The sequence below is a fragment of the Amblyomma mixtum genome, chromosome 10 (assembly GCF_055824585.1).
Source record: "Amblyomma mixtum isolate Tamu chromosome 10, ASM5582458v1, whole genome shotgun sequence".
In the NCBI taxonomy this organism is placed as follows: Eukaryota; Metazoa; Arthropoda; class Arachnida; order Ixodida; family Ixodidae; genus Amblyomma; species Amblyomma mixtum.
Genome location: NC_143021.1, coordinates 160,026,063 through 160,039,765, shown reverse-complemented (window position 1 = coordinate 160,039,765; position 13,703 = coordinate 160,026,063). Strand labels below are relative to the sequence as shown.

Below are 13,703 nucleotides of genomic sequence, written 5' to 3'. Positions count from 1 at the left end.
AACCAATACACTCGTCTCACAAAGACAGGGTCGGGTCGCCGCCTTTTAGCCCGACTTCACATCCAGCACACTCAATTCACAGAGGAGAGATGCCGCCTTCCCGTACACTGGAGACGCGCCCTCCACGTGCGGCCTCTCCCCACCAATATGTCCAAAGAGGATCATAATGGCAGGCGCCTGGCGCGGGCGGAAGCCTTGGACCGCCATTTTCGGAGCAAACCAGGAGTCTTCTTCTACGTGGATGCGTCCGGCCCGGACCCCAGGGGATGGTACACGGCCGCGGTTGTCCACGAGGGTAAAACAGTAGACGCCCTCACTTTCAAGGCCCAGTCAGCAATTCACGCAGAAGAGGTTGCCATCGCTTTGGCAGCCTCTCACACCTCCTCCAAATACATAATCACCGACTCGCGAGGGGCTTGCCGTAACGTCACGCAAGGGTGGGTTACTCCCCTAGCTTATCGCATTTACCATAATTGTAGCCGAGACTCGGATCCCGCGCACCGATCTCTCGTTTGGGCTCCAGGTCACCAAGGCGTCCACGGAAATGAGGCAGCCGACTCCGCCGCCCGCGCGCTCTCTGTCCGGGCATTTCCCACGGGACCCGACGCCGACCAGGACACTGATTTCAATCCAATTTATACTTTTAAAGAAATATGCGAGTATTACAAATCCACGCACCAAACTCTTCCCACCCCGTGCAAAGGGCTGGGGAAGGTTAACGAGCGGGTACTCCTGTGCCTGCTCACTCAACACGATGTTGTGCCCGGCAACTCTGCAACATTTCGATCCTCAATTCGACGGGCGGTGCTCACACTGTGGGGAGTTATCTGATACTTACCATATGGTGTGGGCCTGCCAGCAGAACCCATCCCTACCCCCTATCCCAAACCCCACCCGAGAGGACTGAGAGGCGACCCTGTCCGGTTGCTGCACCCTCGAGGCCCAAAGGGCCTTAACGCAGCGCGCCCGGGCTGCGGCAAACGCCAATGGGGTACCTGACTAGGCATCCCACCTAGTGGTTGTAAGGGCGTGACCCTTCAAGTCACGACCCCCAACACCTCTCCCTATGATTTAATAAATGTTTTCACCACCACCACCACCACCGGCGCTACCCGGCCCCTTGTGAGGAACTGGATCACGCTGACGAGCGCCTCCTCATAAAAATTCTTACTAACACTGTAATGTGCCAGGCGGTACTTAAACATTTCAACGCATCCTTTGATGGCATGTGCCAGTTCTGTGGGGCGGTGGCTGACACCTTCCACATGGTTTGGAGGTGTCAATTAATCCATCTATCCCCCCCAACCTCAAGCCCAACCCCACCAGAGAGGACTGGGAGGCGGCCCTGCTCGGCTGTCAGGACCTAAAGACCGAAAAGGCCTTAGTTCACCGGACGCCGGCTGCGTTGCTTGCCAATGGGGCCCCGGAATAGGGGTTCCACCTAGTATTGTTAGGGGAAAGGGCCAATAGGGCCTACCCCACTCACCTCTCTGTAAATATTTATTGCGCTATGTTTTTCACCACCACCAGAAAGCGTGAGCACGGCTGAGGGAGCATGACAGATTTGCGATGCGCACAAAGAGGAGAGGGTGAATAAAGGACAGTAGCATCAAAGAGGGCAGCACAAGTCAGCGGCACGAGAACAGAAGAGAAAGCTGGCACGTCGATGTCGTCAGCGGCGAGAATAGGCGCGGCGGTAACAGAACAGGCGTCCAGGAGAGCATCACACAGCGGCGACAAATTAATTTCAGCACGTGCACAGTCAATGATGGCGTGATGCGCGGACAGAAAGTCCCACCCGAGGATGATGTCATGAGAGGAGCGGGCGAGAACGAAGAACCCAATGGCGCAGGAGAGGCCTTGGATGGCGAGGCGGGCAGTGCATGCTGCCAGAGGGCGAATGGGGTCAGCGCTGGTGGTGCGAAGCGATAGATCAGAAAGCGGCGTCATCACTTTTTTAGTTTGCGGCACAAGTTGTGACTAATGATGGACCCGGCAGCACTAGTGTCAATCAGCGCATCAACAGTAACACCTTCAACGATCACTTCAATAACGTTAATAGGAGTGGTGATAAGGCTTGAGACGGTCGTCGACGGCGCAGTTCTTGCCTCCGAAACTGCAGCGCCTAGTTTTCCGCTTGGAGGGGTGGTGACCGGCGGCACATAGTAGAGAGCGAACGGCGTCGGGGAGACGGCGACCGATGACTTCGGTTGTAGGAGTCGGAGTGAGGGGGAGAGGGATTCTGAGGAGGCAGAGGAGAAGAGACAGGTACGGAAGGCAACGAAACGTCGTACGTCGGCGGGCGACCGTAGTCGTGAGAACCGGATCCGTGCGTGCGGCACCAGCGGGCCACATGACCAGCGAGACCGCAGGCATAGCAAATCGGGCGGTTATCTGGGGTGCGCCAAGGATAAACAGGGCGGGGGCCGATGCGAGGCAGGGGATGGTGAGTGAGTGGCAGTACAGGGGCGAGCTGCCGCTGAGGGTACACAGTGACAGGTGACACATAACCAGGCACAACCGGCTGAGGTCGTGGCCGGGCGACTGTTTCAGCACATGTCAACGGTGCAGTGACCAGAGAGGGTGCATTAGCGGGCGGCAGGACCTCAGCTACCTGCTCCTGGATGACACGCTGAAGAGAAAGGGACAGCGATGCCGTTGGGGGGCTTGGCAGGTAACCAGCGATAATTGACGAGCGACCTCCTCCCTTTTATCCCTTTTAATGTAAACTCTCAAGAAATGAAATAAAATAAACAAAAATTGGAGAGGAAGCCCGCACCCAACCAGAGGTTATCGCAGACGATCCAATTAAACATAAAAGATAAAGACCTCCTCCCCCACAAACTGCTTGATGTGCTGAAGAAGTGTCGGCTGATAGTGGGCAGGACCGCCTACTGCCAAGCTCAAAAGGGTGTCGTCCAGGCAAATGGTGCGGCGGGTGACATGACGCGGTTTGCGGAGCTCGTCCTAGCTCTGACACAAAGAGACGACGTCGGAGACGGTTTGAGGATCCTTAAACACCAACCTTTGAAACGCATCGTGCTCAATCCCTCGCTCATAGATGGATTGAGCCGCTTACACAAGTCAGCGACGTCCTCGATATAACTTGTAAAGTTCTCGCCGTTCTACTGGGCACGACTGCGCGACCGCTGTTCGGCACGAAGTTTTCGGACAGCGGGGCGGCCGAAGACGTCAGTCAGGCTGGTTTTAGAGCCGCTCAGATAGTAAAATCCGCTTCGTGGTTGCGAAACCACAAGTTGGCGACATCGGTCAAGCAGAAGACGTTCGTGAGCTTGACGTGATCACACTTGTCGTAAGAACTCACGCGTTCGTAGGAGGCCAACCAATAATCTACGTCGGTGTCGTCAGTGCCGCTGAAGATCATAGGGTCGCGCTCCGGAACAGTTGCCAGCGGTGGGGATAGGCTGGGCAAGTTGGGCCGGGGTGTCGGACGTCGTGGTAGAGCCTTGTAGTCGAGGTATTGTGGCGTAGGTCCAGGGAGAGAACAAGCAGCACCTACACCAAGTGTAATGTGGGGACTCGCACAGTTAGTATGGACGGCCCCAGTCCTTGTTCCAGCGGTGCTTCTCAGCAGGCCGGCGTTCGGAAGCGCAAACCTGAACTTCGTCAGCATCGCCTTCCTTCTTCTTTCTCGCTTTCGTCGGCGCTAGCTGCTGGGACATCAAACCCCAACCCTCTTTCTTACAGCCTATATTATACCAGCGTCGTTTCATAGTGCTGCCGTTAAAGAAATAGTGCACATGCTGTGTTAACCGCACAGAAACAACAGCTATATTGTTACGACGCAGTGGAAGTGGAAGACGAAGTGGACTCCCGCGTGAAAGGGACGAACGAAGAAGAAGAGGTTGATGGTGCTTCCTGTTCGCGCTGGTGCTCCCGGCTAGGAACTATTCACCTACGGCTCTTAAATAAATGTAAATAGTATTTCCCCGTAACATCTTAACCGCACAGGAACAACAGCTATATTTTTGTCGTCTGGTTGTGGGCTCCTGAGATAATGTGCATGTGGGTACGATTTGGAGCGAAACATTTCACACGGCTCACATTGTTTTGTATAAAAAAGGATGGGCAGCTGGGCGAGTTGGTAATAATTAATCACGGGGGGTACAGCGATGGGGAGTATCCCAGTGTGGCTCGTCTATTTTGTGTACTCTAATGGTTTTGTAAAGAGAGGTGCACATAATCATAGACGGGCTTCCGAAGACGAAGACGAAGAAGTGCTTGATTCACAATCTGTGGAAAAGCTACAGCGGTGGAAAGTTAGTTGCGCTTATTGAATGTTGTTGCGCTGCAGGAAACTGCTGGCCAGTGGGCCCACGAGCTCCGGAAGCTGCAACGTGAGCGTTCCGGCCTACCCTCGGCGCCGAGGTTGCCGGCCTCGTCGCGGGGCACATATTCAATTGAACGCGGCTTTCGAAAACACGACTGCCACGGACGCTTTCTTCCGGGAACCCGCACATTGGTCACATGAACACGGCGTTCTGAAACGCGGCCGTCAACGGACAAGACGTCCTCCTCCAAGCGCGAAAGAGAGCCGCTGCTCGGGGAGCGTCTTTGCCTTCCATGGGCTCCGGGGCTCTCTTTTTTTTTTTTTTTTTGGGGGGGGGGGGGGCAAATTTTCTAGAGACCCAGTTCCTAAGCTTCACCGAGTCCGCAGCCCGCACCTGGCAACAAAACTGGTTGGCAGCGGCGGGATAAAGAAGGGCCAGGCTAGTGAAGCGCTGCTGACGAGAGAACGCTTTCGAGGAACCGGGATCAACGGAGCTCCGCTACGTGGCACAGGGAGCCACCTTCGTCGTAGGGTAGCGTAGAGGCCAGGCTTGAAGACAACCGCTCAGAGGCAACCTAGACGAACTGGGATCGCCGGAATTTATTTTTGACGGCGCAAAAAGGCCCATACACAGGGAAAGACAGAAAGAAACGGACAGTAAGAGCGCCAACTACCAACAGAGTTTAAATATGCAACATGAACCAACAAGCCCTGCATCAAGTACTTTTGCATCACCGGACTTGGCAGTTCCTCGCTTCGGAAGGCACGGTGGCCATCGAGGGCTCCTGGTTGAGTGAGTGCTGAAGCGACTACGTATTGCCAGATGATCTATAACTGTATTCTATCTGACGAATAGACTGCATTTAATCACCACTGGGTGTATGATTAGTTTGGAGATTTTGTAGTAGGTTCTCAGCAACCACGGATACAAAGAAATTAAGTGAAGTCGACCTGCTTCAGTTGGCAGCTGAACTTGGTTGAGAGGTAAACCAAAGTATGAGGAAACCAGAAATTCGCCGTGCAATTGAAGAGGTGGAGTTTGAAGAAGTCGAGATAACGGATGCTTGGGAAAAAAAACGCAGAGTGGAGAAAGACAAGGCTGACGAGCATGAAAAGCAGAAAAAGAATGAAAAGAAACAAGCTTAGTTGGAAGCTGAGAATGAGAACAAAAAGATTGAGCTTGAAATTGAGAGCGCAAGGCTCAAATGGGTAGGGTTATAATGAGGTGAAAGTGCCGTCACACCTTAGGGAGGTAATGTTCAGATGACGGACTTGCTACAGCCCTTCACAGCAGGCGAAGACATTGCTCTCTACCTCGTCGATTTTGAAAGGATGTGCGAGAGACAGTCCATTAGTCGCGACATACGGCCAGAAAGGTTGGTGGCATTGCTGCCACGAGAACCTCCACAGGTAGTGGCTCGCTTGAAGCAGGTAACTATGACTTGAGGAAATCTAGCCTCCTCGCGAAGTATATGATCTTGAAAGCAAATTTTAGGAGCAGACTTCGGACATCCAGAAAAAAAACATATTAAGAGTTTTTGAAATTTGCATGCACTTTAAACGAGAACCGGGCGGTGTGTGTAAAAAGGCTCAAAGCCTGGAGACGATTTCAAACGGCTAAAGGATTTGCCTTGTCTGGAGCAGTTTTATAAGACCTTGTTAGAAAACATCCGCTTGTAGGTCAGGGACCGGCGAGAATGACTGGCCGTGGAAAAATCGGCCCGGCTTGAGGACGAGTACGTCGCAGGCCGCAGCTTTACGCAGCCTAAGACGGGTCAAGACTTCAGGAATGGGCATCAGGAGCAGACATTTTATTACCGAGAGCATCAAATGGCTTGCGGAGAAGCGGATAAGAAAGAACGTAGCTCGTTGCGCCCTGATACCTCAGCTAAGGCCCAGAAGTCTGGGAGTAAAGAGTGTGGTGCTCTTTATTCAGAGCTTAAAGAAAGGCCTTTGGCGTGCTTTATTTGTAAAGAGTCAGGACATTCCGCTCACAACTGCACGAAAGAAGGGCCAGCTCTGGCCTCGTTGAGTGACCACCGAGAAAATCATACCGTGTGCTGTCGAGAACTGAATACTTGATCAGCGAAAGCATGCAGGGAAAGGGTTTCTAGAAAACGACGTGCGGCAGTCGTTCGTCGCTTGGGCACCTTCCTCCAGGTTTTTTGTATGTGTGCGTGCGTGTGCGTGTGTGTGTTTGTGTCTGAGTGCCTACGCGTGTGTGCGTGCGTGCGCGCGCAAACTGAGAGTATGCATTTGCCCTGTGGCCGTCCAGAGCGCCTTCGACCCTGCATCTGGGGACGCAGCCTTCGGGGGTAGACGTCTGTTGTGTTGCAACAAATTACTGGCCAGTGGGCCCGCGAGCTCTGCAAACAGTGTGTGCCGTGAGCGTTCCGGCCTACCCTCGGCACCGCAGGGTGCCGGCCTTCTCGCGGACGTCGGGCTCATGTTTAGCCGAACACGACGTTCGAAAACGCTACCGTCAACTGACAAGAAGTCTTCCTACAGCAGTGGAAGGGAGCAGCTGCTCGGGGAGCCAGTCTGTACCTTCCAAGGGCCTGGGGCCTCTTTTCTTTTTGGTGTCAAATTCTCTAAATAGAGATCCAGTTCCTAACCTTCACCGAGCCCGCAGCCCGTACTTCGCAACATTGTATCTGACAGACAGTTGAAGTTCGCGCACATTAACTGGTGTCACGTGTTCGTTTTCGTGCCTAAGAGCACCGCGCCCGATAGGGTAAGTCAAACTGTTTACCGGGAAAACTTGTGTCCTTTAAGGAAACGACTAAGCAGCGGATATAAGAGCAGGCACAATGAACGAAAGTCGTGATCAGACCGAGAGTCGGTCCGAGCAGCTGTCCATTCAAATACGGATAGAAACTTCGCCTGTAGGCTGCCTACACAATTACGACTGTCTTGAATACCGTACAATCATCCTGATCGCGCTCAGTGAGCGGGTGACCTGTAATTGTCCCCATCTTGGTGAAGGCAAGGCTGATGAGGCCGATTGTATGCCGCAGTGAACTAAGAGAAACTCCTAGCCGGCCCCGTAAGAAGCCTAACGAGACAGCATTAAAAGTCACTTAGCCCTCTTTCACAACTCCACAGGCATCATTACGACACGCATGTCTCCGAGCCTGCTTCCTTCTGAGAAGCGCTCCGACGCAGGTCCTCTACCCCTAAAGCCGCGTCGCACATCCTTACACAAGACTCGAGGCGGCAGCCTTAGAACACCAGAAACTTTCCACATGACCGTGCCATTCTCTTACCCGCCTTGACATCTGGTGAGCGACGTCTCTATCTTATCGGCTGACGTCACTACACCTGTGGCAGGAGCTTTCCTCTGAACTGCCGCTCTGACACTGTCCCGTTAATAAAAATTGCAGGACCATAGTTTTCGTTCGGTGCTCAGTGCTGGGCACTGAATAAGACACGTTCACGTTTTGGGTTTGCGAGTGTGCGGTGCATTGAATGGGTGACTGAATATTTGACTGCTGCTGTCCCAGAAAACTCTTGACAATAAAAAGCCGGACAGTACTGCCAAATGCCTACACCAGCAACGCGATTTCTCGAAGTACGCATAGCAGGTAGGTTAGTGAAGAAAATCAGGGGAAAGTAAGATTTGTGCAAAGTCTTCTGCGGCTGCAAAGGTTCGCACGTTTTTTTTTGCTGTAGATTCAGTTATCCTTGAAGAGAAGCAGCGCTACGATCCGACAAAAAAATAATTAGATGCATAACAGTGCCCATTGGCGAGTGTATCGATATGTTCTAATAGGCGAGGTACAGTTGCACATCATCTCGGTTCTGCGATACTGTTGACACCGTCTAATTGATCTTCCGCTGTTCCAGGAGAACCAAGCGCCGCACAACGAAGCCGAGGGCGCGGCAGAACCGGTCGAAAATCCTGCGGACCGAGTAGGCAACGGGAATGGCATCCATTCTTTGGCCGCCATGCTGGAAGAGGCTCGTAAGGGAATACAGGTAATTGCCCATTGCTGCGTGTTGTCTTCCTAGGGCTCCCACGAGCCGTTAGCACATGCACGGAAGCTTTCACTTATTGTAACAACTCACGATAGTTCTTTGTATTTGTTGCAACTATTGTAAATATAATTCATACTTAGGGGAAGACGCGGTAAATAAAATGGTCACTTGAACAACATTTTTCCTTTCCGAATTTATTTTTCGTAAACCTCGGGCCTTTATCGCCAATCGTGAACAAAAGCAACTGCGAAACGGGCTGTAGAAAATTCTAACGCGCCGTTTTTTTTTGTGTGTCTGCTCGACAAATATCACGAACGAATAGCGCTTCTGAATGTTCCCGGCGCATCGCAAGTTCCGCTGTTTTCCGCGTGAGAGAGCAATGTCATCTTTGTATCGTGATGAAGAGGAGAGCCGAGAAGATAACATCTTCCGTTGGGGGCGATGCGGCATTTATTCGGCCTGAAGAAAGCATGCGAGGTAATAAAAGAGGCATATGTTTATGCTTTATGGGGTTTAACGTCCCAAAGCGACTAAGGCTATGAGAGACGCCGTAGTGGAGGGCTCCGGAAATTTCGATAACCTGTGGTTCTTTAACGTGCACTAGCACCGCACAGTACACGGGCCCCTGGAATTTCTCCTCAAAAGAAATTCAACCGTCGCGGCCGGGATCGAACCCGCGTCTTTCGGGTCCGCAGCCGAGCACTCTAACCACTGAGCCACCGCAGAGGAAAAAGAGGCATGGGAGCGAATAAATTTTCAGGTTGATTTTCGGAGCTCCCACTTTTTCTGCGATTGCTATCGCACCTTCCATCGGCATTTTGCAACAAAGTACATTTTTATGGGTCTGTTGATTGCGCGATGCTGAGGAGCACAGTAAAGCTCTCTATTTTCCTATCTAGTCGTGAAATAGTTTTTGAAAGATAGTTTTCGAAGAAATTTTTCATATAAGTTTGAATTCACAGTAGTATGAATTCGCACCAACTCGCCCAATTGTCGACCCTGGTGAACGTTATGTACTACGTGATAGCGCTGAATAATTTGATAGGTAACTAAAATTAACTGTAATCAACTTGTTTACTTTTGTATTTTACCGGCGAGGCCCTGCTGAAAAAAGTTCTATGATGCACTAACCTCATAGATCATTCATCATAGAATATTGTCACGTAGTGGTGACTGTAGTCCGGCGAACAGGAAAACAACGAGGATGTCTTCGAAACGGAACTCTTTATTCGGGCTGACTTGCCCCCGCAAAGAACTGAATCACTCGGCGGCGGCGTAGCGACAAGCGTGCTCGGCGGTCGTCGAACGGAATGCCCGCCACTGTCGGCCGTGCTCTTTTTAAAGCTGATAGCGAACCTTCGAGATAAAGCGTGGAAGGTTCTAGAACTTTCTGGCACAAAGTAGAATGGGCTCCGCCTGGATGCGATCAATCGAGATAATTCTCGGCGCGTCTTGCGTCACAAACGAAGCGATAAAGCGGCGTGCCGGCAGTCTTGAAGTATGAACAAATAAACACAACAAAACGCTATAAAGATTCGCGGCATTACTCCCCTCTCAAAGAACCATCGACTCGATGCTTTAAAACATAATGCGGCTACCAACAATCAAAAAGAGATTCTGCAAAAATAAACACCGAATATTTATTTTATTGAGTTTAACGTCCCAAAGCAACTAAGGCTATGAGAGACGCCGTAGTGGAGGGCTCCGGAAATTTCGACCACCTCGGGTTCTTTAACGTGCACTGACATCGCACAGTACACGGGCCTCTAGAGTTTCTCCTCCAAAGAAATTCTAGCCGCCGCGGCCGGGATCGAACCCGCGTCTTTTGGGTCAGCAGCCGAGCACCATAACCGCTGAGCCACCGCGGCGGCTAAAAACACCGAATGTGGAAACACGGCGTCCTTTAGCGTGCATTATAGGCCTTTAGGCGTACGACATGGACTACTTCTGGTCGTACGCGGCGTCGCTGGTATGCAGCCATTTGGTCAGGAAGACGACTTCATAGTCCAATTCACCTAGCCGACGAAGAGCCTTGTACGGGCCGAAATAGCGTCGCAAAAGCTTTTCACTCAATACTCGGCGGCGAATGGGCGTCCAAACCCAGACTCGGTCTCCTGGCTTGTATTCCGCGTTGCGTCTTCGTAGGTTGTAGCGTGTGGCGTCGGTCCTCTGCTGGTCTTTTATCCTTAATCGGGCAAGTCTTCGGGCTTCTTCTGCGCGTTGTAGGTAGGCGGCGACGTCGCCGTTCTCTTCTTCGGTAATGTTCGGCAGCATGACGTCCAGAGTGGTCGTGGCCTCTCTGCCGTGGACGAGCCTAAAAGGCGTCATCTGGGTGGTCTCCTGCACTGCGGTGTTGTAGGCGAAGACTACGTAAGGCAAGATGCCGTCCCAGGTCTTGTGTTCGGCATCGACATACATCGCGAGCATATCGGCGATGGTTTTGTTGAGGCGCTCGGTCAGTCCGTTGGTTTGCGGGTGGTATACAGTTGTTTTCCGGTGGCTGGTTAAGCTGTAATGGAGGATGGCTTGCGTCAGTTCCGCCGTGAATGCTGTTCCTCTGTCAGTGATGAGCACATCGGGGGCGCCGTGTCGCAGAAGCATGTTCTCCACGAAAAATTTGGTGACTTCTGCTGCTCTTCCGTTCGGTAGGGCTTTTGCCTCGGCGTAGCGGGTGAGGTAGTCGGTCGCTATAATGATCCACTTATTTCCAGATGTTGATTTCGGGAAAGGGCCGAGCAAGTCAATGCCGATCTGCTGAAAGGGCCTTGAGGGGGGTTCAATGGGGTTCAGAAATCCTGCTGGTCGGGTTGGAGGGGTCTTTCGTCTCTGACAATCTCGGCAGGTTTTCACATAATGTGCGATATCGGCAGACAGTCGGGGCCAGTAATACTTGTCTTGAATGCGGCGGAGGGTGCGAGAAAACCCGAGATGTCCAGCTGACGGCTCGTCGTGTGAGGCCTGAAGAACTTCTCCGCGCAGACTTACAGGTACAACAAGGAGGTAGGCTGTCTTGTTCGCTGCAAAGCTCTTCTTCACGAGGATATCATTCTGTAAACAGAACGAAGACAATCCGCGCTTGAACGAGGCGGGAGGTGAACAAACCTTGCCTTCCAAGTATTCGATGAGGCATTTTAAGTCGGGGTTCGAGCGTTGCTGTTGTACAAAAGAGCTGGAGTTGATGGGTCCCAGGAAGGCGTCCTCATCGTCGTCCGGCAGCGGTGCATCTACAGGGGCTCGTGACAGGCAGTCGGCGTCAGAGTGCTTGCATCCGGACTTGTAAACGACGGTTACATGAAACTCCTGGAGCCGCAGGCTCCATCGAGCGCGGCGGCCGGAGGGGTCCTTCAAACTGGCGAGCCAGCACAGTGCGTGGTGATCGCTGACCACCTTGAACGGTCGTCCGTACAGGTAGGGGCGGAATTTCGACGTAGCCCAGATGATGGCAAGGCATTCCTTCTTAGTTATCCAATAATTAGCTTCAGCTTTGGGCAGGGAACGGCTAGCGTACGCGATAACCTTCTCCACTCCGTCATTTTTCTGAACGAGGACAGCGCCTAGGCCCACACTACTTCCGTCGGTGTGTATTTCAGTCTCAGCGTTTTCGTCGAAGTGCGCCAGGATCGGTGGGGACTGTAAACGACGCTGCAGTTCCTTGCAATCTTCCACATGCGGCGCTTCCCATTTAAATGACACGTCTGCCTTTGTCAAGTGGGTCAGTGGCTCGGCGATGCTCGAAAAGTTCTTCACAAACCGTCGGTAGTACGCGCACTGTCCGAGGAATCTGCGCACAGCTTTCTTGTCGGCCAGTGGTGCAAACATTGCGATAGCAGCGGTTTTCTGCGGGTCTGGCCATACTCCCTCCTTTCTAACGATGTGGCATAGAAACAGTAGCTCTTCATAGGCAAAGTAGCACTTCTCTGCTTTCAAAGTTAGGCCGGATGATTTTATTGCGTCTAGTATAGTTTTTAGATTACGCAAAAGCCTTTGACAAAGTACCACACCAGAGATTACTACTTAAGCTCTCTTACCTAAATATTCACCCTAGCATTCTAAACTGGATTAAGGAATTTTTAACAAATAGAACCCAATTTGTCATAGTTAATAACGAATTTTCTGATTACATTCTAGTAACCTCAGGCGTCCCCCAAGGATCAGTGCTCGGACCGTTATTATTCTTAATATACATTAATGACTTGCCCCTTCACGTACCATGTCACATTCGCATGTTCGCAGATGATTGCGTCATTTATCGTACTATTAATAACTCTTCCGACCAAGAAGCCCTCCAGACTGACCTAACTAACGTCCAGAAATGGAGCGACCTGTGGATGATGACACTTAACCCTCAGAATGGCAAGATTGTATCCTTCACTCGTCGCACTAAACCATTTATTTTCTCGTACAATATAGCTCAAATCCCAATAGAAGCAGTTCACTCATTTAAGTACTTAGGAATCACGCTATCCTATGATTTATCTTGGCGCACACATATTTCTAATGTAATATCATCCGCGAACAAAACACCAGGTTTTTTGAAACGGCACTTACGTCACGCTCCCCAACAAGTTAAACTCTTGGCTTACCAATCGCTAATCAGACCAAAACAAGAATATGCATCCCCCATATGTAATCCACATCAAATATACCTCATAAATGCCCTCGAATCCGTCCAGAACCGTGCCACTAGATTCATCCACAATACCTATTCATACCAAGTCAGCGTGTCGTCTTTAAAAGCAGAATCCGCCTTATCAGCCCTTGTTATTCGTCGCCGCATTGCCATCCTAAACCTGTTTCATAAGTTCTTTTACAGCACCCACGGTTACGCAGGCTATATCACATCACCAGCTCGCATATCGCATCGCACTGGCCATATTCTTCAAGTTGCCCGGCCTCGGACCCATACGACGACGTTCGCTGCCTCCTTCCCCCGAGCAGCATTAGATTGGAACGGCCTTTCCCACAGCATCGCCGCTATCACCTGCCCATCCAACATTTCTAAAGCACTAACAGATCATATTGTATGTTGAACCCACATGGCAGCCATTGTACTTATTTTTCTGTATAATCCACCCCTTATGTAATACCCCAACGGGGGTCTTTAAGGTAATAAACTGAACTGAACTGAACTGAAGCCTTTTTAGGTGTTCCTCAAAGTTCGAGGCGAAGACAACGACGTCATCTAAATATACCAGAAAAACCTGCCATTTCAGGCCGGCCAGCACTGTATCCATTACTTGCTAAATGTGGCTGGTGCGGAACAGAGACCAAATGGCATCACCTTGAACTCGAAGAGGCCATCTGGTGTGATGAATGCGGTCTTCTCGCGATCTCGTTCATCGACCTCAATTTGCCAGTAGCCGCTCTTGAGGTCAACGGATGAGAAATACCTGGCGTTGCAGAGCCGCTCCAGTGTGTTGTCGGTGCGAGGGAG

At 51.4% G+C, this 13,703-nt stretch overlaps 1 protein-coding gene across 17 annotated transcripts in view; it reads left to right on the top strand.

Moving 5' to 3' along the window:
* Nucleotides 1–13,703, top strand: part of LOC149327517 (uncharacterized) — a 212,192-nt gene that overhangs the window by 78,667 nt on the left and 119,822 nt on the right. For all 17 annotated transcript variants that reach the window (XM_089563169.1, XM_089563165.1, XM_089563171.1 and 14 more), the window contains one exon: nucleotides 8,138–8,269. In XM_089563169.1, coding sequence (XP_089419295.1) covers nucleotides 8,138–8,269 — 132 coding nt within the window. The remainder of the gene's footprint in view (nucleotides 1–8,137; nucleotides 8,270–13,703) is intronic.